Raw genomic sequence first — 27,882 nt, forward strand, 5'->3', positions numbered from 1 at the left:
TTAGTTTGGAAATGCTGAGGAACAGAACAGTACAGTGGCTAATAACTTGTACTCTGGGAGCAAATGGTCAGAATTCAGTTCCCCCACTTACTGTGTGGCCTTGAGCAGGTTACTTAACTTTTCTATACCTCAATTTCCTGGTCTGCAAAATGGGATAATGATTATAGAAATAGATATAGATATAGATCTCCAGAAATTTGCCAGGCATCTATTAAGTGTTGGTTAAGTGTTAGCTGCCGTTACCTTCCTCCTCTTCCTGCTCAGCAATTATCATCAATGATCCCTCCTGTTACCCCATCCTAAAATGAAGAAGCCAAATGCAGTACCACTGGTGGGAGGTGGCAGGGGCAATACCAAAAGATTTATGTACGAAGCTGTACAGAACTGCTCAGTGTGTAGAGCAGGGTGGGGGCCCTGCTCTTGCAGGCTGTGCCCTTGTTTGCAGGGAAGAAGGGGAGAGGGTCCCCTTTCCTGCTCACGGTTTAGTGTTCTGGATAAGATGGATGCCGGCTCTGAAGTGATCCCTCTGCTTTCCACTACTTTCCTTGCTCACTTTGTGTGACCACCTAGAATCTCACACGCCCAAAATGAGGAGAACTTCCTTCTTAGGATGTATGTTGGGGACCATTCAAATGTCAACCCAGAGCAGGCAAGATGGAATTTCTTTCTTCATCAGTTCTGTAATTCAATCCAATAATGGACAATCCACAAAGAGGGTTTTAGAAGAAGGAGGAAGAGGAGGAGAGGAGAGTGGGAGGGGGAGGAGGAGGAGGAGGGGGGAGGAGGGGAGGGGGAAGGCGAGGAGAAAAGCAAAAACAAACTCTTCAATTATACCAGTCTAGTATGTTTAACCCACCTCCCCCGGCACCTCTCAGATGCTCAGATCATCAAACTAAGGAACAAGAGAGTCAGCTGCCACCTGATGGGTGGAAACCAATTTCAAGAATATTTCATCAATCACTCAAAGGACAAATTCAGGAAATAAAGAACAGGAGACCTGGAGTAAATATTTCATTGGTCATGATGATCAAAAGATGATGGTTAATACACACACACACAGACCTCATCCCACCTTTTGCAGGGCGGAAGCAACACGTCCGGGCCCCCCAACCCTCTCCCTGGGCGTCTCCGGCCTGCCGGGCCCCCGTGGCCGCTGCCCCACCCCGGACTCCGCCCCGTTTGCAGCCTCCCTCAACATGGTGCCTGGACATTCACCACGAAGAAAAGCCTACGACTTGACCTGAGTCTGCGGTGGGCAGGGTTGCAATGTCCGTGAGTTCTTCTCCATCTTCCTTTCCAAATTCTCTCCTTCTCTCCCCTCTCCCACCCCATCATTGTTCCCCGGAAACAAATAGGATGGCTTCACTGGTCAATTCTTTACAGGTACAAACACCGAAAGCAGAGGAAACACCCCTGGCCACCCCCCTCCCCCCAAACCCCAGTGCTGGGAGAGCAGCCCGCGGCGGACGAGGCTGCCTCGGGAACTGCGGAGCTGCTGGAGCTGTCCGGCTGTTCTGGAAACTTCTTTGGCCTCTGGGCTTTACCTGGAGGCCTCTTCCTTCAGCTCCTTGTTTTTCCGCACCTCCTCTGCGTGCTTGTCCTGAGAAGGAAGGGAGCGAAAAGGGCAGGTCACACAGGCTTCCCCGGGGATAGAGGGAGAAAGGGAAACCGAGGGGAAGAGACCCAAAGTATAGAATTGTCGCCACAGGAAGTGAAGTGCAAGGTCTGCAAAGACGTCCTGAGAAGGGGCAGAAGGTGACAGGTGAGACTGGCAGGAGGCAGCTGAGTGGTTCGGCCCCAGGGAGCTCATTGACTGGGGCCAACCTCCGTGGGGACCCCACCTCATAGGGACCCCGGAGCCCGCAGGCCTCTCCCTCCTTCACCTGGCCATCCTGAGCTCGCACCAAGCACATTGCTTGACCCAGTGCGGGGAGCAGCTGGGTGTCACTACCCGAGAGGAGTAGGTGGCATTACAGACAGGCTTCATTACAAGCGGCCCCCCACCCCGTGCACACTTGCAATGTGACCGCCGCCTTCATTTCTGTCCTCCCCCTCCCTCTGTGCAAGTTGTTTTTTAGGCCCCTTGGTGAAAGATGAGGGCTCCTGAGGTATGAATTGACTGGAGAATTTTCAGAAATGTCACCCAACTCCAAAAAGTGGACTCTCTCACAAGTGGGGTATGAGAACTCTCTTTGCCTCACAGTGTAATAGCCAAGAGATGGGATCTGACTTAAAGACCCATCAGCTATGTGACCTTGACCCATCTCTTTACCCATCAGGCCTCAGCTTCCTGGTTTTTAAAGAGAGGGCTACGAACGGACAGCTCCTTTTACTTCTAGAATTCTGTGACTTTAGCGTTCACCTCCAGGGCACATGGTGGCCTGCCTTCTGTCCCTGTTCATTGTACATCTGCCCGGGTCCCCTACTGAATGGCGTCTTCCTTGAAGGCAAGGAGCTTGCCTTTCTCTTCTTTGTATTTCCTCATTCTTCCCACAGCGGCTTGTACATGGCAGGTGTACTCAATAAATACTGTCTCTCCCAGACCCTCGCCACCATCCAGATATCATCATATCCGTTTATCAAAAATCACCCTGGAGTAGGCCCACTAAGGCAGTCCAGGGGCCTCCCTGAAGAGGCCCTAGAAATTTCCATGGTCCTAGAAAAAAATGTGGGTAGTGGTGTGTCGAGGCAGTCGTTCTAAACCTTGCCACATAATCAGCATGACCTAAGAAATCTGATACACAGCTGGGTCCTTGGGCACCATCCCTAGAGAGCCGGGGTTAGTAGCTCTGAGGTAGGGTCCAAGGATCTGAAACTTTACCCTTAACACCAGGTGAATCTGTTGCAGATGGTCAGGGATCCACACAGAAACTGACACAGAAAGCATTGGCATGGGGCGGGGCCAAAGCCACACATCTACGTCCTGGCTTCGTCAGTGACCAAGAGTGAATAGGGGTCATGATCCCAAAAGAGTGATGCCCACTCAGATTCTTATTCTGACATCTTGCTTCTTTAAGTCTTACCTCACCTCCATAGCTATTACTCCAGAGTAGGGGCCTTCTCAATCTCTTCCTCCCTCAGAATCTACCTCCACAGGTGAGCTCTCTGGGAAGAACCCTAGAATTCTGGGCTCCCTTTCTTTGGATTCCAGTGGTCCTCTCTCTGGCCAAAGGCCAACAGGATGATTGTGGGTTGGTCCTTCTGAAATAGGGGTTGAAACAGTCCCCTGGACTTATGTGCCCAGGAAACTGGGTTCTGGTCCCAATTGCACTGCTTAGTGTCTTTGTGACCCTGGCCACCTTCTCTGACAAGGCTTCCCACCAGTTAAATAAGGATAACACTGGTGTGCTTACCTCATGGTTTTGTTGTGAGGATAGGGGTATGAAAAAATAAAAGTGTTTTTGCCATCTTTTAAAGACCATGTCATGGCTCTAGTCTCAGTTATTTCTTTTGGGTTTGGCCTGAGAGCCCATGCCCATTTTATCACAATCCCAGATTTTCCTGCACGAGTCTATTCCTAGCCAGCCGTCAGTAATGGGAGAAGCCTGAAATCCGACCTATATCACTTCCCTCCCTTCTGATACTTGGTGGAGGCCTTACTTCCCTTAGAAGGGTGGAGTGTGAGAGCAGAAGGGCTGCCACATGCTGGCCAGAGGCAGGGCCTATGCAACATTCAGATCCCCTGCGAAGAAACTGTTCTTTCTAGTAGCTGTTGCCAAGGGCCTGAGACTCTAGGTGGATGGGCAGGAAAAGAGTGGGGACCACGCTGCTCACCATGGGACGAGGCCACCGATCGGGTCCCTGGAGTCACCGCGCAGCAGGCGGCTCCTGGAAATAAAACACAGAGCTGGAGCTCTCCCAGGAGCTGCAGGAGAAACTGGGGCAGCCTGGAGACTCAGGAAATGAGGCCACCGTGTTCTCAGCAGAATGGGCTGTTACTCTGCTGACACATGGGACCAATCCCAGTCTCTCACGTTTCTTCTATGTAGGTGACACCATTTGGTTTATTGACAAAAGGCAGAATATTGGAAAGACCCGTGACTCATTCAGTCCATATCAAGAGGTTTGGAGAGAATCAGGTTTCCTGTTCAATGGTCAACTCAGCTTATCATGCCCTTGGCTTAGAGCCAAGAGCCCACATCATCATCTTTTATTAAAGCAAATCAATCCATTGAAGGATGAAGCCAGGAATGTACAACTGCTTATTCGTCCTTACTCCCTTGCATCATGCAGGGTTTCTCTAGAAGATAAGAGGTCTAATCTCCCTAAGACAATGAGAAACTTCAATTGTGTAGCTCTGCATCATATCCCCCAAGGAATTCCAAAGCTCAGCTCACGTTTCTTGCCTATGACTTCCCAAAATATCCCTTGGAACCCTCTAAGGATCTAGCCTAACAGAAATATCTCCTTTCCTACCTAAGGCTGTTTGCTGTCTGAAATAATATGTAGGCCCTTTATACTTGCCATGGAAGGAAGAGAGTTTCCAGGAGTCTCTTCTCTCTCCAAGACCACTTACCTTCTCTTGCAGCCGTTCCAACATGGCGGCAAGATGGGCCTCCCGGTTCTCCTTATTGGATTCCATCTTCTGGGCCAGTTTTTCCTTAGCCATCTTGATGAAATTGTTGTTTTCCTCAATGGCTTTTTGGATCACCTCCCGCTCATGTTCTCGTTTCTCTGCTAGGTGTTTCAGGAGCTCCGCTTCTTGGTACTAAGGAAGCACAAAGGGAGAGAGAGACCCTTGAAAGTGAGCATACCAGGGTGAATTTTCACCACTATTACTTAAGAACTGCATACCCAGAACACACACACCCCTGAGCCTGGTCCCTGGTCCTTGGCATATTGGCAGGAAGCAGGGATACTCTGGATGCTCCCAAAATACCCTCAGTTCTTTTTTCTTATTGCCCACTTTCTTTCCTTCCTTCTTTCCTGCCCTTCTTCCTTCACAAATATTACATGATTTTATATATATATATATATATATATATATATATATATATATATATATATATACATACATACATACATACCAAGGGCCAAGCACTATCCTAGCAACTTGGGAAAGAAAAAAGTCTACTAGAGATAAGATATATATATAAGTCTAACCCAGACTAGCATGTGATCTATGCCCTGAGTGGAAGAGAGGAAATGTTATAGGACTTCAAGGGAGAGGATTATTTTTTGCTTCAAAGATGAAAAGCTTATTGGGAAACTTGGGTGGCTCAGTCGGTTGAGTGTCTGACTTCAGCTCAGGTCATGATCTCAGGTTCATGAGTTTGAGCCTCACATCAGATTCTGTACTGACAGCACAGTGCCCACTTCATATCCTCTGTCCCTCTCTCTCTGTCTCTCTGCCCCTCCCCTCTTGCTCTCTCTCTCTCAAAAATAAATAAATAAATAAACATTAAAACTGAAGAGCTAACATAAATAAGGCAGAGTTGGGCCAGAAGAATCAATAGGAAACATGGAGGGCACACAAGTGGGTGGCCGTATACCACACCATGACCTTCTTCCCCTTCCCCCAATTAAGGTTCCCTTTCTTTAATTGTCTAGCCTTTCCCTAAATCCTTAGTGTTTGCCAATGTCTTCCTCTTGTCAGTGTACATATAAGGCCATCTCTTGGGCATATATAATTCAGTACCTTATCCCTCTAACCAAACTGTAAGCTCCTAGAGGCCAGGTACCTTCACTTCTTTGTTTCCCTCAATGTGCTTCATTCTCTGCCCTATACATGAGAGGTGGTGCCTAACTATTTGTATGTTGGTAGTGACCTGATCTCAGCTCAGGGCTACCACCTGTCTTCTCTAAGTCCCTCCCATCATGCTGAGATAAGGAAAGAAAATGCAGCACTTACCTTCCTTCGTTCCTCAGCTGCTTCTAGTTTCTTCTGGATCTCTTCCAGTGATGGGTCTCGCCGCCTGGGTAGGGAGGCATTGAACTCAGGAACCCCATCAAAGGAAGGTGGCTTCAAGATGACTTCAAAGGATTGGCCCGAGGTACATTTGTTCAGCTCAATGACTTCCATGTCAGAAATTACACACCAGTTCAGGTCCACTGTGTCTGCTGAAGCAAGCAATAAAAGCGGCTATTCACTCCCTGTACACTAGATTGGCACCCCCAAAGCATGCACACATGCACACATATGTGGGAGGTCTGGGGTCCCCAAGGCAAATCAATGACCAGCGTTCTGGGTTGGTCCTGAACTAGGCACCTAAGGTGAATGGGGCTGAAGGGGCTGATAGCCATGGCAAGGGCTCAAGCTTCAAGAGTAGAGGTTCCAAGCATCACAGTTTCTGTAGCAACTGCTTTTTCTTTTGTTTCTGCCACAAGACTCCTTCCATAGGTGAGCTCTCGCTCACATTGTCCTCAGTGGCAGCCAGTGGTTCATTTGCCCACCACCCACCACCCATCCATCCACTCCTCATCCCACTACCAATCTGATGGCTCAGCCTATTGCCACCTCTCCCCTGCTCCCTCCTACCCTGCTCTCTTCTTTCTCTCCAGTCAGCACTGTCTTTCCGCTGGCTTTGATCTTTCCTCCTACACTGTCTCCCACACCAGCCTAGACAGAAAAAACAATCTCAGGTAACCCAAGCACTCCCATCTCTTGTCTCCAAAACAAACCTGTCCCTTCCTTTTAATCCCGAGGAAATTAAGAGGTGACCTGTTCCCCACCCCTTCCTGAGCAGGATGCGGCCATTCAGTGCTCCCTGCCAGTGTCCTGGGACTCTGTCACAGGTCCCGGGCAGCATGGCCATGGCACAGACTCTTGACTGGTTGCAGGTGGAAGTCCCCTCCCCAGCTCTGGACTCTGTCAGAGCATTCTCCACCATTCACTAAGGAGACCTATCAACTGTGGAATCTAGTGATTTACGCTGTATCTTGTTTCCTATTCTAGGTGTTCCCCCAAGGGCAGAATCTCTGTCTGCCTCACCTCAACATCCTCCACAGCATCCCTTTGTTAAATTAATGAAGAAAAGCTAAGATCAAGAGCACTCTTCAGAAGGCCTGATTCACCTTCAGCTGCTATCTGGTCCCCCATCTTCGGCCCCACACCAGCCTTCACCTGCTACTTAGACCCTCAGAATCACTGCAGTGATTTTACTGGCTCTGGGAAAGAAAACTTGATATGGGGAGGAGAGTTTCATAAAATTGGGACAGGAGTGTGGTCCTCATGGATATGAGCCCAGGAATCCTCCACATGTTACTCTCCCAACTGTGGCTCTCACTTACCTTCATATTTATAGGATGATTTATTCAGAGGATCAGCCAGAAAACAGGAGCAGAACAAGGACACAAGTGGGAGCTCCTTCATCTTCTCTTTGTAGGCTGCAGAAACACCAGAAGAAGATGGTGACCCTCTCCTAGACTCAAAAGTCAGCCTCCGTGTGAGTCTAGGTGCTTGAGCAGCAAGGGGTCAGCAGGCTCCACAGAGGCACCTAAATCACCCAAATCCACTTCTTGCCTGGGTATCCAGCCCCCTTTGCCCTGAGCAGCCCATTTTAGGATTCCTGTGTGTGATTCACATCTACTTCTGTCTACCTAATAAGAACCTGACTCTTCCAGAGCACCCGGATGACCACACCTTCTCCTTAGTACATGGTTTCCCTTCTTAGTACTGAATGCAAAATTCCCTCAGGTAAAGACCACAAGCCCCAACCTGTCACCCTGGACCTAGTTCTCTATCTCCTCACACTTGCCCAGAATACTCCATTTACTTTGTTCCAAGAAGCAAGAAATCCACACTCCATTTTAGTCAAAGTACTCGACAGTACTTCTCTGAAAGGTAAAGATGCACACCACCATCCCTCTGGTCTTGCCCATCACGGGGTGGCAAGGTCAGGCTGTGAGCCTTCCCTGACCTTCCCAGTACAGGTGCTGGTACCTATGAGGGTTGGAGGGGTAGCCCCACCGCTGTCTAGTCTCTTTGTGTCAGGAGATGATTTGAAAGCCAAGAGGTCACAGGTTAGAGCTGATATGGTGAAGTCCAGCCCAATATTGCCCTGGCCTTGGCATGTGATCCCGCCTGTCCCCCCACCACCCTGGGACCAGTGTGCTTGTTTTAAACTCCACATGCTCAGACTCCCTTGGTTCTCAGCTAAACCCAGCATGGTACCCAGGTACCCTTCTCCTTTCCTTTTACAAGTTGAAAACATAATTAAATGTGAAAATAATACATATGCATTGTAAAAAAAATCTTTTAAACAAAAATTTATTATTATTATTTAGAGATAATGTCTGTTAACCCTTGGGCATACTTCCCGTCAGTCTTTTATCCTTCTCTGTGTCTGTGTAAGTACATATTATGTGTATACAGAAGCTACGATGCCCCACTGCATAAACAGTTTTTGTACCTACCAGCAAGAGTCATGTTTTCTGGAATGTGAGGGCTGAATCTGGCTGAAAGTCACAGAGTAGATCTGTCACCAGCTCAGGTGCTGTCACAAATCTGAGAAAGAGAGCATTTTACCACTGACAGGTTATTCACATAAGAAAGGTCTTGACACAACTGGGGAGGGGATCCTGGGACATAGCTGGGCTGCCCCCCCTCCAGGACTTCTACACACTCACTCTCCTTCCCAAACACAGACCCCCTCTTCTACATTGCCACAAGCAAGTTAAGTTTCTATGCGCTAATGATAGCTTCATAATTGGCTTTCTAGTCTCAGGCCCCGCTGAGTATCAGACATGGATGTCCCAAAACCGTATGTGTCAAGACCTGTTCATTTGTCTCTCTGTACAGCTCAGCAGTTAGACAAAGCAAAGGTTAGAGTGAGAGACAGATCTTGAGTCAGTATCACTTGGGAGGATTTCACAAAATAACTCTGTGTCCTGAATTTCTCCCTATTCCCACTCCCAGCTCATTCTGATATGAGGTGAGAGGGAATTGGACAGAGAATGTCAAAATACTACTTCACATGGCCTCTCACTCACTACCCAGCAAGCACCTCTGTTCTAAGCTCTCCCTGACCCCATTTAAGGTAAACTACAAGAAGAGACAAACATTGTTAAGAAATAATGTCATCATAATGTGGTTGGTACAGAGATGGAAATCTGCATGCGGGACTGTTGTGGGGGCACAGAGATGGGGCTTCATACTCAGCACAAGGCTTGGGGAGCCTGGAAGGGGCCCCTGGTGTTAGCAGCACCTGAAATGAGTCTTAACTGATGAGTCAGAAGGGCATTGTCCTAAGGGAGCAGCATAAACTGGAGGTAGGGGAGAAAACTCTATGTCTATGGTTGATGCTGGATCAGAGAGTGCAAAGGTGGAGGGGTAGAAGAAACGGGAGGAGCAGGGAGGGAGAAGGCCAGGGACAGCAAGTAACAGACCTCTACTGAAGGCTGCTATCTAAGGGAGTGAGGAATAGCCAGCAGTAAGTAGCCATCATGGGAAACACTTGATCCTGGGCCACTGTGGTGGTTAATTTTGGGGTCTAAGGTGGTTGATTTTTAGCTAAGGGATGCCCAGGCAGCTGGTGAGCATTATTTCTGGATGTCTCAAAAACACCCCCTCTCAGCGACAGGTTAGCATTTGAGTGGATAGGCTGAATAAAGATGACTCAATCTGTTGAGGGCCTGAACAGAACAGAAGGTGAAGAAAGGGTGAATTCACTCTCTCTGCTTGAGCTGAACATCTGCCTTCTCCTCCCCTCAGACTTGAGAGTTATGGCTCTCTGGCTTTCAGACTTGGACTGGAGTTCCGCCCCCAGCTTTCCTGGGTCTCCTCCAGCTTGCAGGTGGCTGATCGTGGGATTTCTCAGCCTCCAAAACTTCATAAGCCAATCCATCATAATAAATCTCTTTCTGTATGCATCCTATTGGTTCTGTTTCTCTGGAGAATACCTACTAATATAGCCACCCTCAGTTGTCATGTTCCAACAGAGGATGGCGTGAGCCAACAGCTTCACTGCCTGCATCCTCACAAGGCAAAGGACTCTGAGACTGACTCAGAGCCCCTTTTCTTCCTTAATGAGGCATCTTCCCTCTGGGAAGGCTGGGGTTGGGCATGGGGGCCAACAGGAGCAGTGGGCTCAGCTTGAGGACAAGACCCGCATGCAGTCCAACCCAGATTTGACTTCAAATTGCACAAATTAAATGAGAAAAGCATATGAACAGCATCTAGCAAAAAGGAGGTACTTAATAAATGTGTTTCCTCCGTCCACCTTTTCCATCAGGATGACCACCAGCCCCCGCACACCTGCTTCAGAGTCACTACCTCTGGTCCTCACCAGCTCTGCAATTAAAGACTATCATTGCCATTTGCAGATGAGGAAACAGAGACTCAGAGAGTTTATGTGGCTTGCTTTGGGTCATGAGGTTAGAAAGTTAAAAACACAAGAGATTTGAAGCCAGGTCAAAATGCTGAAACCAGATCAAAGCGCTCTGTTCCCAGCAGTATCTTCCCATTCTTTGGAGTCAGAGGCCCTGCCATGCACCACCCCCTTCTCCATGCCACACAATGGGCCTCTTTCCTCAGAGTCAAGCTGATCCTGACAGTACCAGTGGGTCCCTGAACAGAGCCTGGAGGTGACATCCCCATGACAAGAGGCTCCATTCCACACAATCTCGGAGCCCTACTGGGCTGATCAATGAGGTGACTGGCAGGGTGAGGGGATCCTTGCCAGGACAGGGAGCCTCATCAGATTTTAACCTAGGTAATGGATTTGAAGTAGGGGTCCAAATAAGTGAAGTGAGGCAGAGAAGGACACTCTGAGAAAGAAGGGGAACTGAACTGGGCTTTTTCTCTAGAAGTGGGTACCTGGAATCAGGGACTGTGCCCCTCAGCCTAAGCTGGGAATGATAATCAAGGCCCTCCACTGTTGGAGCACAGGTTACAACTCCTGTCACCCATGTTATCCCAATTAATCTTCACTTGAGGCTGAGTTAACAAGACAGGCATCATCAACTTCACTTTCAGATGAGACCAAGGCTTAGAGAAGCTAAGACTCTTGGCTGAGGTCACACAGCTACTTAGTGGTAGAGCTGTCCCTGGGATCCATATCTTCTGACTTTTAAGGTCTTCCCTTGTGGCCAGAGGAAGAACTGGATGCTAGCTGCCAGGTCCTCCATGGTCCTGGGGACTCAGGGAAAGTTGATCTGGCCTGAAGGTACGGTTTAATTATAGATCTGAGCTTTCCACACTTCTAGGGAAGATACTGTGCTAGTAGTTGTAGAAGCATGAGGAACCAGGTATATAACATAAGACAGAGAGGCCAAGAGAAGACCAGCGCAGGGACACTCCAGATATGGGCAGAGGCATGCATAGCCAAGGGAGCTATAACTGAAAGCTCTCTGTTTCACAGGACTGGAGTCCACATAATCAAAAATGTGTATTTATAGAGCATCTACTATCTGGCAAATGCTTCCATTTTAATTTTCGTAATAGCCTTATGATGTAAGGATTATTGTCCCTGTTTTATAGATGTGGAAATTGAGGCTCAGAGAAGGTAAATGACCACGTGGTGCAGTGAGTTGAAGCATATCTCCCAATAAGACATGTCCCCATCCTAACTTCTGCAACTTGGGAATGTGACCTTATTTGGAAAGGATCTCTCTGGATTTAATTAAGTGAAGGACCTTGGGGTCAGATCATCTTATATTATCTGGGAAGCATCAAATGTAATGACAAGAGTCCTCATAAGGAACACAAAGAAGAGAAAGGCCATTTGAAGAGGGAGGCAGAGATTGGACTGATACAGACACAAGCCAAGGAGTACCTGGAGCCACCAGAAGCTGAAAGAGGCACATAAGTTTCCTCCTCTAAGGTCTTTGGGAGAACTACACCTTGATCTTGTACTTCTGCACACCAGAATGGTTAAAGAATTTGTGTTGTTTCAAGTCACAAAGTTTGTGGAAATCCGTTACAGCAGCTGCAGGAAACTAATACATGCAGTAAGTGACAGAACCAGGGCTCAAACCCATGATTCTTTCACCTTATCTCAACTACCAGTGTTTATACACAGTGAACTTCTTCCTTAAGAAAATTTGTATCTTTATACCTATGAGTACACGAGGGCCTTAAAAATCCATATGCCATAGTCATGACATTTCTATTGCATCCAAAACCCAAAAATGTTGCTGCTCACGAGACATTCTGAGAAAAGATAGGAGGTGGCACAGAGGGAGAGAGCCTAGACTCTTCTCGAGAACCCAGCAGTGGAAAGGGGTCCCAAGCCACTGGGTGATGGCAGCCAAATTAGGGAGCCTGACTTTGCCCCTAATTAACAGGGAGCATCAGAGTTGAGTGGGATGGGTCACACTTGCTTCCCTAGCACTTAGCTAGGAGACGTGAGGTCTCCAAGTTGGTTGGTGGGTTAGACACAGATTAGATGCACACCACTTGGAAGATATAGTTATGCTAACACTTCATGCTATCATGAAAGCCCTTCAGAATGGCTCTTAGGCCTCTGTTCTCCCATCTTAGACACCAACATCTCAGACCTTTCTGCAGGGTACATCCAATCCACCCAAGGACCCACAAACCAGCCTTGGCCTGATCTCTACAAGCTTCTCACAATGCTTTGGAATCTGTTAAATGGCATGGTAGCTTAGCTTATGTTCTCAGGCCACAGGAAAACACCTGCAATGCAGTGAGGCCACCAGGCCTGTCTTAGAACTGCCAGAGAAGGGTGTTAAGAGATGTTATTGCTCAAATTCACAGAGGACAAAATGCCAGGAATTCAGGGAGGCAGATTAAAAGACAATAGAGGCCAGGGGTGCCAGATGGTTCAGTCAGTTGAGCATCCAACTTTGGCTCAGGTCATGATCTTGCAGTTCATGAGTTCTAGCCCCACATTAGGCTCTCTATTGTCAGCACAGAGCCCACTTTAGAACTTCTTTCTCCCTCTCTCTCTGCATCTCCCCCCCCACTCACTCTCTTTCAAAAATAAGTAAACATTTATGAGAAAGATAGAGAGAAAGAATAGAGGCCAGAGTAGACATGAGTCAGTACCATGGAGGGAAATCTTATCCAAAGCATCATACATTAGAGCATCATAAGGCAAATAAACTCTGTGCTGAGGCAAACCTCTAGCCCTCCTAGAGGTTTTTTGTGTGTTTTCTGTTATGGCAGAAGCCAGTCCCAGGCCTCTCTAGTCACTAGGAAAGATCCAGCTATAGCAAAGATTAAAGAGGTCCCCAACTGAAGGTAGATGAATTACACTCACTCAGCCAATAGCCACAGAACCACACCCCACCACAGTGGTCTCCTGACTCTTGTCCACCACTCACTCCCAAATACCCTTGATGGATGCAGACTGCTGGTCAAGGGGCAGGGTCTCCCTGGGCAGCCCAGCCCTGGTGCCGTTTGTTGCTAATCCAGAAAAGCAGGTAGTGAGGGGGACTCAAGCTTCCAATGGCGAAAATGAGAGTGTGCTGAGCTTATGCTGCAATTCACATTCTGCAGGTACCTCTATCACTGCCAGGGTCTTTGGAACTTGACAGTGTGTGGGCATGCAGATGAGATTTGGGGGGAAACAGAGAGGGCCCGCTGGGCTGCGTACAGGACTTATTGGGATAATTGGTAGAATAGCAATGGGAAGATCAGGGACCTCTAGGCTAGAGGAAGCATTTGTACTTTATATTCTATTCAGTAGAAGGGCACTGCTATCTTTTCAATAAGAGGAAAATGAGGCTGATGATAATAGCAATAATAATAGCTACCCCATCTTGAATACCTGCTTGTACCAGAAAATTCACAAGCATTATCTCAGTTTATTTTCTGAGGTTATTTGTAAGGAGACACTTGAAGCTCAGCAGAGTCAGGTTAATGACACCAAATCCTACAGGTAGTAAGGGTAGAGCCAGGATTTTCATCCCAAATCCCATCTCTGCCATTAGCTGCTACTTGTGCAAAAAAAGAGTCTTCTGGCAACATCAGCTTGAGGAAACTATTAGGAGAGGGTATTTGGAAGCCAGGACTAGGCACAAAGTGATGAGGAGCTGCCCAGAACCAGGAATACCCTGAATGTTTGCATTCCACCCAGCACTGTTTTCCCATTTGCAAACTGATCTGTACATTTACTCCATCGCCAGCATCTAAGAGTCTGTATGAAAAACAAGGAAACACACATTTTTGTTGATGGATTGAACCATTAACATAACAGGTAAAAATAATTCATTAGCGATAACCTCATTGAGCAGAGACCCAGGCAATGAAGAGGTGAGACACAGAAAGAGTATGTTTTGACTGGCAGTGAGGGTGGCTGAGAGAGAAGGTCTAGGAATTAAGGCTGTTGAATGAAGGGGAATCTCATGTGGCACGGTGGGCAGAAAGGTGTCTACTGTGAAGTGATCAGAACACCCAGTTTTTTCCTAGAACATCAGAATGTCAGTGATGGAGGGAACTGAACTGGTGATCACTAGCCGGAGGGTCTCAAAAGGGCAGCCCCATCCCAGGAATATACGTGGGACTTTTTGGTGGTCCCTTGATTAGCAGTGTTCTAGGCTATTCGTGGTCAGAGGTCACATAAACTAAACACCCTGAACTGCACATGACAGTCCCACACAGCCAACAGCTGTCCTTTCCAGAGTGCCCAGATGCTTTTCCCAGAGATTAGAGATTCTGAGGTCACACTGGGTTGATGGCCAAGATGGGATCAGGGTCCAAACTTTGCCCTTCCTTTTCATACTGATCCCTCCCCTCCTCCCAACCACCTGGATGTGAGGAAAAAGCCCACCTGGGTGCCATCAGAACAGTAAGGATGGGGAAGAGATAGGGATGCAGAAGGACTTTTCTACATGACCAAAAATGGTGACCCATGTAACGCAGTCGATGACCAGGAGCTGACTGAGAAGAGCACCAGAGTCTCTGACGCCACATGGCTATTTATTGGCTCCACACCAGAACTCCCAAGACAACTCTGACTGTCCACACTGCCCAAGTGAGCCAGTGTTTTGTTTGTCACTGCAAAAAATGCCCAGATAAGGCCTTCCAGATGTGTCAGATCCTATGAGGACTATTTTTGAAGCATAGGAAACTAATGCACATCCAAGTGGATTGAATAGAGTGGTCCCTGGCAGGGGTGTTCGGAGACAATAGAGGGACTCTGGAGTGGACACAGTGAGCTTTGATCCAGATCTTCTAACACAGGCAGTACAGGGAGATAGCTCTTTAGATCCGTGCCAATTACTAGTCCTATTGAAGTTATGTGTGTGCTGGAAATCAGCTGTATAAGCTACCTCAATGTCATGAAATCATATCATCTCTGCATAATGACCCTGTGCTGATTTTTATTTATTTTTATTTTTTGTGTGTTGATCAGAAGACTCTGACTGAAAGCCATATTACTTATCTGGGTTAAAAAGAAAAAGAGAGATAAGTTATTTTTTATGAATGTGTTTCATTCTTTCCACAATACTCATTGAATATTTAATTCTGTTCAAGTACTCAGCTGGGTCTTAAAATAACTGCAGGTTTTTGGTGATGAGAATGTGAAACAGGTCCCCTGGGTGAGAATTTGGAGCCTCAGGAACTTTTGCAGATGCTCTGCAGGTCTTTAGCAATTCTCCAGCAGTGACATGGACCATGTTATAAAGGCAGAAGGAGTGGATATTAGAGCACAGGTCAAGACTGGACCAGTGAGATCCACAGGGTGCTGGACAAGGCTCAACAGTGTATGGTTAGCTGGCTTTGGGAAGCTGGTGTTTGCTCGATCACCACCCTCACTTAGGTTGCTTCTCAGGGGTTCAAGAATAGGAGATTATGTGAGCTGTGGTCAGGAACAACTTCCAGACAGTACCTAACGGGCTTAGAAATGCAGCTTTGATTGTGCTTCTAGGAAATATGGAGGAGTTGGCAAGCACAGTGCTCTGATGCCTAAGTCTAAGGAACCCCTCCTACTTGTAACAGCTACATTGGGAGACAAGCCAGAGAAGGAAAATTAAGTCTGGGGAAATGTGTCCCAAATAATCTACAGTGATGACACTTTCTAGGCTGCTTTTATTTTCCATTCAATACCTACAGAAGAATCAACATATTAGAAGCATAGTTCCAATGGAAAGAGCCTAAATACCCATCAACTGATAAATGGATAAAGAAGATGTGGGTTATTTATGCAATGGAATACTACTTGGCAATGAAAAAGAATGAAATCATGCCATTTGCAGCAATGTGGATGGAACTGGAGGATGTTATGCCAAGTGAAATAAGTCACTCAGAGAAACACAGATATCATATGCTTTCACTCATATGTGGAACTTGAGAAACTTAACATGACCAAGGGGAAGGGAAGGGTGAAAAAGAGTTTCAGAGAGGGAGGGAGGCAAACCATAAGAGCCTCTTAAATACTGAAAAAAAACTGAGAGTTGATGGGAGGGACTCTGGGGGAAGAGGAAAATGGGTGATGGGCATTGAGGAGGGCACTTGTTGGGTTGAGCACTGGGTATTGTATGTAAGCAATGAATCATGGGAATCTACCTTGGGGGTGTTTTGGGAACCAAAAACGCACTGTATACTTTGTATGTTAGCCAACTTGACAATAAATTATATTTTAAAAAAGAAAAAAGAAATAAAGAAAAAACAGAAGCAAAGTTCCATGGCTTGGACTTCCATTCAGGGTCTCTGGATGGAGTGCAAAGCATTGTGGCCCACATACCATGAGAGATCCTGGACTCAGATTACTTGGAATTTATCAGCATATGGAACAAGCTCTCATAATCTGAGTCCTAGTTGCACCAATAGCAATATTTTGAAGTACTTTACAGTTTATCGGGCACTTTCAATTGCATATATGTGCAAACGTACATTTTATATGTAATGTTTTAATTACAAACATAATAATATCCTATTTTGAAACATCTATGTGGCAGAGAGAAGAAAAGGAAATCCCTGCCATCTTGCTACTTTTTCTGCTGTCACTTCCTTCTAGTTCCCCCTCTCCCCACAATGGTCATTATTTTTAAATGGTTGTAATCTGAACAAATATATTTTTTCATTGCTTTCTCTCCAAATCCTATAAAATAGGTACTATTATACCCATTTTACTGGTGACCAATTCAGGTGAACGACTTGGTTTGCCTAAAGTCATATAAACAGAAAGTGATAAAGATGGGATTTGAACTAATGTCTTCTTATATCAAAGTTCCATGGTCCTTCCTCATATCCAAGACCAAGAATAAATGTACGTAAGATGAATGATTGCCTAGGGCATGTGCATGAGGGGCACACAAAGGCTTGTCTACCCCATATCTGCCTCCAAACCATGGGCAGCCCAGAGCTTAAAATTCCTACCACTAAATTCTTCTTGCATCAGGCAATGCCTGAGAAAATCTTGTTAAAATGCATACACATGACCTACCAAGTGTAATAAATTAAATCACTTTCACATCAGCAGAGAACAAGCAATAGATTTGTAGACATTCCCAGAGGGCAAGCTCTCTGCCCACAGATAGGAGGAGTCATGGAGATCTCTAGCATCGCCCACCCTTTTCAAATGAAGAGACAGAAGGCCCAAGAGGTTCCGAGCCTTTCCCAAGATTAAATAGGAGGAACAGAGCCAGGTTCCCAACCTACATTTAACCTATAATCAAGGGAGATTATCACCTTTTTCAATATTATGCTTGTTTTCATTATTCTTTCATTCTTCCCCATTGCTTTGTAAGTTTTATGTCTTGGTTTTGATCTTTAAGTTAAAGTCATTTCTATCTAGACTTTATTACTTTAAGAAGAAAACAGTATCTAATGTTTTCTTTTGTGAGAAATGAGATATTTTGCATATTTTAATTTCTTTCACTACAAAACTTCTGATTTTGTCACAGTGACTGTGTTTTCAGTTCTGGATTATTATTACTGATTTCCTTCTTAAATTATTCATTTGACAAATATTTATTGAGAACCTAGTATATGTACTGTGAGAGATGCTAGGTCCTATATATGTATATATAATGATAAATTTAATTGACATTCCTTAGCCTTAAGATATTTGACATTTGCATTTCACTTTGTAAATATGTTGATTATACTTAGAAAAAGACTCTAAATTCTAATGTTTTCGTTCTTGGTAACCATTTGCAATGCCATTTTGTACTGAGTTCTTTAACTTGATAAAAAATTTTTTTGCTTAGCTAGGCGACTTCTGGGGTAATATATTTTTCAAGAAGTGTTCGAAAAATACCTACTGAGTCCTTACATATCTGTTTGGTGGCAGGTGCAGAAGACAGACCAACCTATCCCAGGCTCAAGAGTCAAGTTGTGTTAGTGCTATCAGCTGACAGAATCTATCCACCTGTTTCCACATTCTCTGCTTCAGCCTTGCTTTCTACTTTGTTCGCATTTCTGGGCACTGACATCCAAATGACCCACTGAAACTCAGCATCTGCCCCACCCCCTTGTCCGCTGGGTCTTTCACCCTAGAGTATGCACCCTAGAGTCCTTTCTCTGGATTCATGTTCTCTGGTTTGTTCTCTGAAGGCCTGGTTGCCTGCGCCTTGCCATAAATTAGGTCAACCACCCAGCCCCCTGTTCCTTCCAATCTGTTCTGTCCTCTCGCTTCCTACCACCTACCTCTGATAGAAGGACTCTGAGGGAATGGACACACAGCAACGATCAGTTTTAATGCATAGTGCGCATGGGAGATGGAAGGGGGTAGCATAGGTGTGTATGGGGAGGCAGGGGTAGTGTACCTATTATCTATGTATTTTCCTGTCTTCCTGTCTTCCTAGTGAAACTAACTGTAAAAACCTGGAAAATGCTTTTTAAAATATCAGAAGAGATTTTCTTTGTCCTTACTCTTCCTCAAAGAAAAACAGACAAACTAAGATTTTCCCAGACTATCACATCTCTAAATATAGCAAATTCTACCTTAATAAGCAAATTCAATCATCCATGATGAGTGTTTATTAGCCAAGCCAAAAAATATTACATATTGCATGTTTTATAATTTTTCCCAAAATTTCTATCTTCCTCCCAAATAAGTGTCTCATCTCTACCTACCTATGATTTCAAAATCTCTGGGAATTCTTTATCTGCTAATGATAGTCTCCAGGTAAGTGGAAAATAATATAAGGATATCAAGAGGTCTGGAGAAAGGATCTTAAGGGTTCAGGAAGAATTAAGCCTTGCTTGGATTAGGATTTTGATTTTGAAAATATCCAATTATTTAAAATCAACAGCACAGGGGCGCCTGGGTGGCTCAGTTGGTTGAGCACCCAATGCTTGGTTTCCGCTCAGGTCATAATCTCATTGTTCCTGGGATTGAGCCTCATATTGGAAGCTGCTTGGGATTCTCCCTCTTTCCCATTCTCTCTCTACCCCTTTCTCTCTCTCTCTCTCTCTCGCTCTTAAAATAAATATATAAACATTAAAAAATAAAATAAAATCAACAACACAGAACATCTGAATTTTCCCATTCTTTCTATATGGTTGGTTTAATATAGACACTCTGCCCTCTCTTTTCCTCTCTCTTCCCTTCCTTCTCTGCCTTCTTCTCTGTCACACCTTACCCTCTGGATCTTAGTTTATCAATCTTTATTGCCCTACTTTAAATCTTACCAGTCAGCACACTCATGTCCCATAGGGCAAATGTGCTTTAAGTGGCCTAGTTGGATGAGTGAAGCAGCTAACAGTGCTTGACCATTGGATTTCTTTTATTGACCCAAAATGAAATCTAGATACTAAGCAAAAAAATGCATGACAATCCCACCACCCCACTGTCCAATAGTATGTCTGTTCAACTCTCTGCTCAGGAAGGACAACATTAAACCATATTTTTCCATTTTTGATGGGTCTTTTAGAACACAGTATCTCCCTAAAGATATAGTTTTCCACTTAAACACAATACGTGGATTTTGGACATTTAATATTGTATGTGCTCATAGGGATGTGTTTGAACAAGATAGTTCTCCTTTCAAGAAGTTTACAGTCCAGAGCAGGTCATGATCTCACAGTTCATGAGTTCAAGCCCCATGTCAGGCTCTGTGCTGACAGCTTGGTGCCTGAATCCTGCTTCAGATTTTGTGTCTCCCTCTCTCTCTCGGCTCCTCCCCCACTCACACTCTGTCTCTCTTTCTCTCTCAAAAATAAATATTTTAAGAAATGTTTAAAAAGATCAAGAAGTTCACAGTCTATGATATGGGTGAATCTTGAAGACCTTATGCTAAGTGAAAGAAACCAGTCATAAAAAGACAAATGCTGTTTGATTCCACTTATATAAAGAACCTAGAATTGTCAACTTCACAGAGACAGAAAGTAGAGTGGGAGTTGCCAGGGGCTGGGGGGAGGGAAGAATGAAGAGTTAGTGTTCAACGGCGATGGTGTTTCAGTTTGGACAGATGAAAACAGGTGTGGGGATGGATGGTGGTGAGGGTGGCATGACCATGGGAATATAATTAACACCACTTAACTGTACACTGAAAAATGGCTAAAATGGTAAATTTCATGTTATGTGTATTTTACCACAATTAAAAATTAAAAATCTTTGAAAAGAAGCTCATAGTCTAGTATGAATCATCTGTAGGCTTAGAATCTTAGAAAAGGTCATAAGGGTCACTTAGTCAGTGTTTTTTTCTTACTGGGACCTACAATAAAGAACTACATTTTATATCATGCATGACCCAACATGTATATGTCATAGCGCTGACCCACACACATAGTCACTGACACACCTACAAGTATACACATAAATATACACATAACGAAAACATAAATATAAATATGTGTGTATTTATTTATAAATATGACATTTATTAAATATGTTTATAAATTTATTTATAAATATTTATATAACTAAAAATACATAATGAAAAAAATGGTGTAGGAAACATTTACCCTACTGTATGGAATGTGCCTTGACTTTTTTTCTACTCTACCCCCATTTTATTTGAAAAAATATATCCATTACAACCCCCAAATTTGATTTCACCAACTACTAATGGATCTCAACCTGCAGCTTGAAAAACACCAAATCTGGCCCAGTCTACAACACAATGCAGAAATCTCTATAACCAATCTGCTGGGTGATCATCCAACTTCTGTTTGAATGCCCTTGGTGATGGGGAGCTCACTCCCTACAATGCTCTGTGATGGACCCAGCTAGCAGATCCCCGTCCACTCCAAACTTGTTCAGGGAGTGGCCCAGGTAGAGCTGGGGGTTTCAGAAGGTCTAGAACCTACTGACAGGTATTCTGGTGCTGGTGACAAGTGGGTGAAAGCATAGTTCCGAGCAGCAAGGTGGGGGCTTGGGCGAGCTGAGGGGAGGGGGCTGGCTGGCCCTGGAGGACAGGGCAGGGTCTCTGGAGACTAGCTTTGTTTGGTGGAGCTGCTAATCAGACCTTACCCCTCTGCCTCCTCCCCACTGGCATCGCTCAGGCACTATGATTATCTCCTCAACTAAAGGATGATCTCATTCCCCCAGCACCCTGACTCTCTGCCTGTGGGAGAGGTTTCCTCCCCCTAGAGAGGGGCTCAGCCTCAGTAGAGACAGATTCTCTCACATTCTCTCTCAATCTGGCGCCCACCCCGAAGGACTCCAGCTAGCCACCGCTGGCCACATCTCCTCCCACTGTTCTCTAGGTCTTGAGACACGAGGGCATCCCTGCCTAGAGTGTTCGGACTCAGGCTACCTCAATATTCTGAGCTCCCCAAGGGAGGCAGAGCATCTGCCCTTTTTCAGGACAATGGGACTCCTCCACACTGACCGTGTCTTCCCGGGAGGAATGAAACAAAGCGCCGCCACGTGGGGACGGGGCTGGCCACTGGACAGTGGATCTGGGTCCTGGTCCCCTAGATGAGAAGAGGGCAGTGCCTAAACTCCAGGCGAGGGCTGAGTGAGGAGTGGCCCGGCTCAGCCACCAGCAGGGACCAGGGCGTGGCACTTGTGGGTCCGGCAGTTTGCAGCCCGACAGCCAGCCTGCCCAGCCCAGGTAGGATCGGGTTGACCTCAGGGCGGGGCGGGGCCAGGAAGAGGTGGTGATCTCATTGCATCCTTAGAACCAAGAGCGAAAAGTAACCCAGTGCAGACAGAGGAAGAAAGAAGGGGATGATACACAGGAGAAAGAGAGCCAAGAAAAACTGTGGCTGAGAAAGGAAATGTAACACACAAAGCAGCTTCTAGCTTGAAACAAGTCGTGGGTCAGAGCCTGCTCCGGGGGAAGCCGGACTCTGAACAAAACCTTCTTCCCAGAGCAGCAAAACATTATTATGCAGAAAGAACTCACCATGGACCCAAAAGAAACCCTGGCAATTCCCACTTGTCCTCCAAGCTCTGGAACAGAAGGACTGCCTGTAGCCCAAACTTGCCCCCTGGAGTAGCCGTATTCTTTTCACCTCACCCCATTTCAGCCAGGATTTCACAAAGTTTAATTGATTGAGCGAAACCAAAAGGCAACGCAAATGGCGCCAGGCCCCTCGCTCCTCCTCCCCGCAACTGCTAATAATTTTTTCTTTTGTCTGAAAAGCCTCAAAGAATTTGCACTTCATTCCCACTTACCTGCAATCCCGTTCGGGCGAGCTGCTTCCTTCCCCACTCCCTCAATTAGTGGTACCCTGGGCTTCTCTCCACATCAGCACCACTGCTCGCTCTCACCATGACATCACCTCTTAGCTCTGTGATTGGCTGACAGTGGGTTGCTTGGCAATTGGACAGTCTGCGCTGGTGGAACAGGGATTGCCTGAGTGAGTAACTCTTAGCAGGCCGGGGAGTGGAAGATGATGTCAGACAAACAGCCTGCTTTCCATGCTGCCTGTGGAGCTGGGGGCCAGAGGGTGAGGGTGGGGATGCAGAAAGAAGGAGGGAACAGTAGGAGAAGGTGGGGGTGAAGGCACGGCTTGCAGGCTGAGCTGTCCAGCCAGAAAGAAAGAACCTGGAGAGGGGGAGTGATGAAGGGTTTCCAGCATCTTTAGCCCTTTCAGATCTGGGGGTGGGAAAATATGGCAGCTAGAGGAGAAATCAGAAAGAACAGATGAACCCTAAAAATAGCTTCCAGAAGGCTTGGTGCCTGTTTCCAACTCTGTCAGAAGTGCTGGTGGGTTTGAACAGTGAGTCAGAAGGCAAGGAGTGGCTGCAGACACCCCCAAGCTTTGGGGCGCGTGAGGGCCTGGGGCGTGTGAGGGCCTGGCACTCGGGTCCCAAGAGAGCCGGGCTTCCCTCTTGTCACCTGGCTGTGATGTTGGCCACGCCTCTTCTGTGGCAACCTGACTAGAGCTGGTGGGTTCTCACAGCCCACCCAGCTCCCCTGGGCCTTCCAGAATGAAGAAGACCATGACTGAAACTGAGGAATATCCCTACCCTGGTGATTCCTAAAACAGATGGAACTTTGACTGGAGGTGATGGGTCACCCATGGTGGTTTCCCTAGTTCCCTCGGGCAGTGGAAGCAGGGAGCCCCTATGTCGCCTTCCCAGCCTGCCAGTCGGCCAGAAGTGGCAGGGCCAGGCAGCCTGCCAAACAAGACCCCCTTCTCTAGAATGCCTGTCCCATCAAAGGCTCGCTGAGTGTGTACTCCATCCCCAAGGCAGCGTTCCCTCACCCGGCCTCACCTCACCCCCTTCTTTCCAGGGGAAGAGGGCGGATTTCTTTTGTTGTGATAAGATATACATAGCGCAAAACTTACCACATTAACCACCTCTCAGTATACAGTTTGATGGCATCAAGCACCTTCATGGTCTGTGCAGCCATCACCACCATCCATCTCCAGAACTCTTTCATCTTCCCAAATTGAAATTCTGTATCCATTAAACGCAAACTCCTCTTTCCCTTCCCCTGGCTTCTGGTGACCTCTAATCTACTTTTGTCCTGATGAATTTGCCTCTTATAGCAAATTCATTACCTCATGTATTACCTCATGTAACTGGGATCAGACGGTATTTGTCCTTTGGTGTCTGGTCCATGTCACTCAGCATATGTCCTCAGCGTTCATCCACATTGTAGCCTGTGTCAGAATTTCATCACCTCACCCTTTTCATGGAGGGTTTGTTCGACCACAGTCAGTTTCACTGCCTCTCACCTTCCGCCACCACATCCCTGCTGACTGAGAACACACAAAAGTCACCTTCATTCAGTCCATGCTTTTAAAGCATCTTTAAATAGTGAGAACACTGAAGGCCATTTGCACATTACAGTTTGCGCAGGTGGAAGACATGTGTATCCACTCACAAGTGTGCTGGGGAGGAAGTAGGTTCTCAGGCCGGGGCATGGACCTCACAGATGGGACCCATGGGTTGGCACTGCCCAGTGTCCTGTGCTGTTCTCCAAGGGCCCCAGGTAGACAATATCTCCAACCCCTCACTTCACATCAGGAGAAGAAAGCTCCCATTAGACTGTCCCACTCCGGGCCACCACACGGGTAGGGGTGAGGGGGTGACCAGAATAATGAAGGACCCCTGACTGCCTTTGGCATTCACAAAGCTTGCTCACGCAGGTCCTGTCATGTAACCCCCCGCGGTGCTGCAAAGGCAGCGGGATGAAAACCCTTCTTTTGTTGGAACAACATTCTTATCACGCATGCCACACGCCATGAACCCAGACCCCCCAGGCCCCGGGCTGTCTCATTTCAAAGGGAATCAAGAGTGCCTATGGAAATCTAAATGGCTTCCTGAATGTGCAGCGATAATAGAGGCCACACTGCCTGCCAGGCTGGTATCAGGAATCCAAGCAAACCTGAACCCCACGGCCGCCTTTGCAGTCAAGGGATCCTCTCTCCCCTCCCCCGTCTTCTCTTTCCTCCTCCCTTCCAGCGCTGAGAAGTCTGGAACTCCTCAAGCTGCTGCTCTGGAAAGGGGGGTGGGGCGCGGGGAGGAGACAGCGAGTTGCTATGGTGATGGCAGCCAATGAGAGGTACCCTGCTACTAGGGGAAGGGAAGTGCTCTGCCTGAGTCCCCCTTACTGACTGATAGAGGAAGGGGGCTGGGACAAGGTGGGAGGACAGGACATCAGGACCAGAGACCAAGGAGGGGACAAAGGAAAATGCAGAAAGATGCCCTGTTTCTAGTTATTTAGCTACCATTTGAGTACTATGTTGTGATGGACTATATATATAGTACATATATGCTATATATATGTAGTATATATATAATCAGTAAATCTCACTACAGCCCTGTGAGAAAGGGATTCACCACCCCATTTATACAAGAAACAGAGTCAAATGGTTAAGATAACTTGCACAGTCTCCCATAAAGTGGTGAGGCATAAATTTAAATGGGGGGTCAGTAATATTGGAAGAGAGCGGTGGCCATGCCACATGGAGCCCCTCCACCAGCCTTACCATATGGGAGAGTCACAGAGCCTCCCCAAGATGGCATAAGATTGTACAGTGATGGAAGAGGATGAAAGAGAGAATCAGCACTAGAAAAGGTGCCAAGCATCAAGCCAAAGGATAGAGTGAGGAGAGAAATCAGCAAGGTCCAATGAAGCTGGGAGGTTCAGAAGGGTGGGGTCGTCATCAGGGAAGGGATGGAGGGGAAGGAGCTGGGTGGCGTGTTCCTTACACCCCAGTGTCGGAAAGGTGTCATGAGCTCTGCTGAGGAAGGTGGGTGAGCAGAGGCCATCCCGGGCCTGCTGCACCCGTTGTCGGGGAGCCGGCTGCCTGGGTCTAATCCATCTAAGTGCAGCAGCTGCACATCAGTCAAAGGGACTTGGGACCCATGAGGAGCAGATCGGCAATGCTGCTCTACTGACTGTCCCTTTTCACAGCTCAGGGTGCACTGTGGCAGTGACACTCGGATGGGTGCGTGAGGCCATCCCCTGGCTACACTGGCCACACTGTGGGACTCCATTCATCTACCCCTTCCAAGGGTGGAAACTCGAGTGTCTAACGTGTCGGAAAGGGGGTTTCACACCTTCCTGCGGATGCCGAAGTGTGGAGAGAAGCAGCGGCAGAGATGATTGATTGTCCTGAAGCCAGGCAGGGAAGGGTGGTCCCTGTTCAATGACCTGACTCACCAATAACTCACACTAACACCCCCCCCCCGGGACCCTGGGGGCAGTGCCCACGCCCCCAAAGGGGCCCTGCCTGTCTCAGAAGTAGCTCTATCGTAAGGCTAGCTGCACAGTCACCTAGGGGACCCTCAACAAACCTCTGGTCATTTTCCAAACTTCAGGAAATGTGGCCCTCGCCGCATACAAGAATTCAGAAGATCTATCACTGCACATGCAGGCTGCTACACTCACACCAATGCAATTTCTAAAGATTATACAATGTATATTATAAATTTACTTTATAAAATATACAACATAAAACTTTTATTTTCTGCCATTTTTTAGACTAAGTTTGGGAGATTTCTTCTATATAACTTATCGGATCAAACATTGTCAGATATTTACTTAAAGTGAATAAAAATGTGCACACTATGTAATTTTTAAAAAATGTTTGAGCAATGCTATTTCACTTGAAGAGCAGCTATCATGACTCATGCACTTTCATGACATCAATGGCTTAGATTTTTCTTTTCTTTTCTTTTCTTTTTAAATCAGCTCCACGGCCAATGTGGGGCTTGAACTCACAATCCTGAGATCAAGAGTAGTGTGATGTACTGAGTGAGCCAGCAAGGCACACGTTGGATTTTTCCAATCAACTGAAATACAAATAAAACTTAGCCAACTCAAATTTAGGCAATCCTGGACTGCTGAAGGTGTTTATTTATGCTGATAAGTAGTTGTAAACTAATTGTAATGGTGGTTAATGTTTAGAACAGCAACATATGATGTTTGTAAAAACAAAGTTTATCAAGGGGGCTAAAACCTGTAAGTCACTGCCTGAGGGGCCCCTGGGTGACTCAGTTATTAAGCACCTGACCAGCTCAGGTCATGATCTCACAGTTCATGAATTCGAGTCCCACATTGGGAAAGCATGAGCCCCACTTTGGGTGAGCCCAGTTTCTCTCTCTCTCCCTCTCTCTCTCTCTCTCTCTCTCTCTCTCTGTCCCTTGCTCACTTGGACCCTCTCTCTCTCAAAAACAAAACAAACAAAAAAAGAACAGTGCTTGATGCAAAGTATGTGCTCAATAAATGCTAGCTATTATGGTTGAATTCATAACCACCCACGAGTTTGCAAGTAAGAGAAGCCTGTTTCAAACTTAACAATACAAGAGCATTCATATCAAAACTTAACAGGGAACACACACACACACACACACACACACACACACACACACACACACATCCATTAGAGAACAGGCAATCATTTGATTTCCAGAGGAAGGCACCACGGCTGGGACTGTTGTAGGGGACTTGAGCCAAACAGTCACCTTCAGAATGTGGGCAGGGACCCAGCTGAGACCTCTTCCTCATGACTGGCACAGCCCTTCAGGAAGGCTCCATTGGAAGGAGCAAGATGGGTGGAAACACCCTAAAGAAACAGTCTGATGCCATAGCTCCCTGATTTTGACAGACCCTCAAGAAGATAACAGAGCTGAAAATGTGAGGGGAGAAGTTGCCTTTCACTTGCCAAGGCCACGTTCACAGCAGGGACTTCCCCACAGTTATCCACAATGTAAAGGAAGCCCCAAGTGAAGTTTCCAGAAAGGATAATGCCACAGGTGATACTTCACCAGTATTTGAACGTTACCACAAAGGAACTGACAGTTGGAAAATGATTGTGTTAGCCATTGGTAGGGGACAATTGCTCTGAATTAAAGAGGAGTAATGTCAAAGCAGTAGAAGTACTGGTGGAAATAGCTTCCCTGCAGACTCGCTTTGTTACTTTGAATGAAGCTATTAAGATAACCAACAGGCGTGTAAATGCCATTGAACCTGCCCCATTCCCCAGACTGAATGTGCCCTTGCTTACATCATCACAGAGTTGGATGCAAGGCAGTGAAACTTCTGTAGGCTAAAGAAAATACAGAAGAGAAAGATTCTCTGGGAAAAATCTGAGCAAGACATGGTGCAGCGGAGGTCAGCTGGAGAGATGATGGAGCCGCTAATCTGCTGAAGAGGAGGACAGTAATCTGTTTT

At 46.5% G+C, this 27,882-nt stretch overlaps 1 protein-coding gene and 1 pseudogene across 6 annotated transcripts; one reads left to right on the forward strand and one right to left on the reverse strand.

The window, feature by feature from the left end:
- Positions 1-998: 998 nt before the first annotated feature.
- On the reverse strand, positions 999-22,530 carry STMN4 (stathmin 4). 6 transcript variants are annotated; one of them, XM_029945064.1, is made up of 8 exons: positions 22,422-22,530; positions 8,356-8,446; positions 7,231-7,326; positions 6,479-6,559; positions 5,852-6,060; positions 4,517-4,708; positions 3,775-3,828; positions 999-1,600 (listed from the first exon to the last, which is right to left on the reverse strand). In XM_029945064.1, the coding sequence occupies exons 2-7, from the start codon at positions 8,366-8,368 to the stop codon at positions 3,808-3,810; spliced, it is 612 nt and encodes a 203-aa protein (XP_029800924.1). In that variant the 5' UTR covers positions 8,369-8,446; positions 22,422-22,530; the 3' UTR covers positions 999-1,600; positions 3,775-3,807. The 6 variants fall into 6 exon arrangements, with proteins under 6 accessions (XP_029800924.1, XP_029801099.1, XP_029800869.1 ...); XM_029945239.1 differs by lacking the exon at positions 6,479-6,559; XM_029945009.1 differs by lacking the exon at positions 3,775-3,828 and having other exon boundaries at positions 5,852-6,057.
- Positions 22,531-22,639: 109 nt separating this feature from the next.
- Positions 22,640-27,859, forward strand: LOC115300857 (annotated as a pseudogene).
- The last annotated feature ends 23 nt before the right edge of the window (positions 27,860-27,882 follow it).

This window comes from Suricata suricatta, chromosome 1 (assembly GCF_006229205.1).
Source record: "Suricata suricatta isolate VVHF042 chromosome 1, meerkat_22Aug2017_6uvM2_HiC, whole genome shotgun sequence".
Classification (NCBI taxonomy): Eukaryota; Metazoa; Chordata; class Mammalia; order Carnivora; family Herpestidae; genus Suricata; species Suricata suricatta.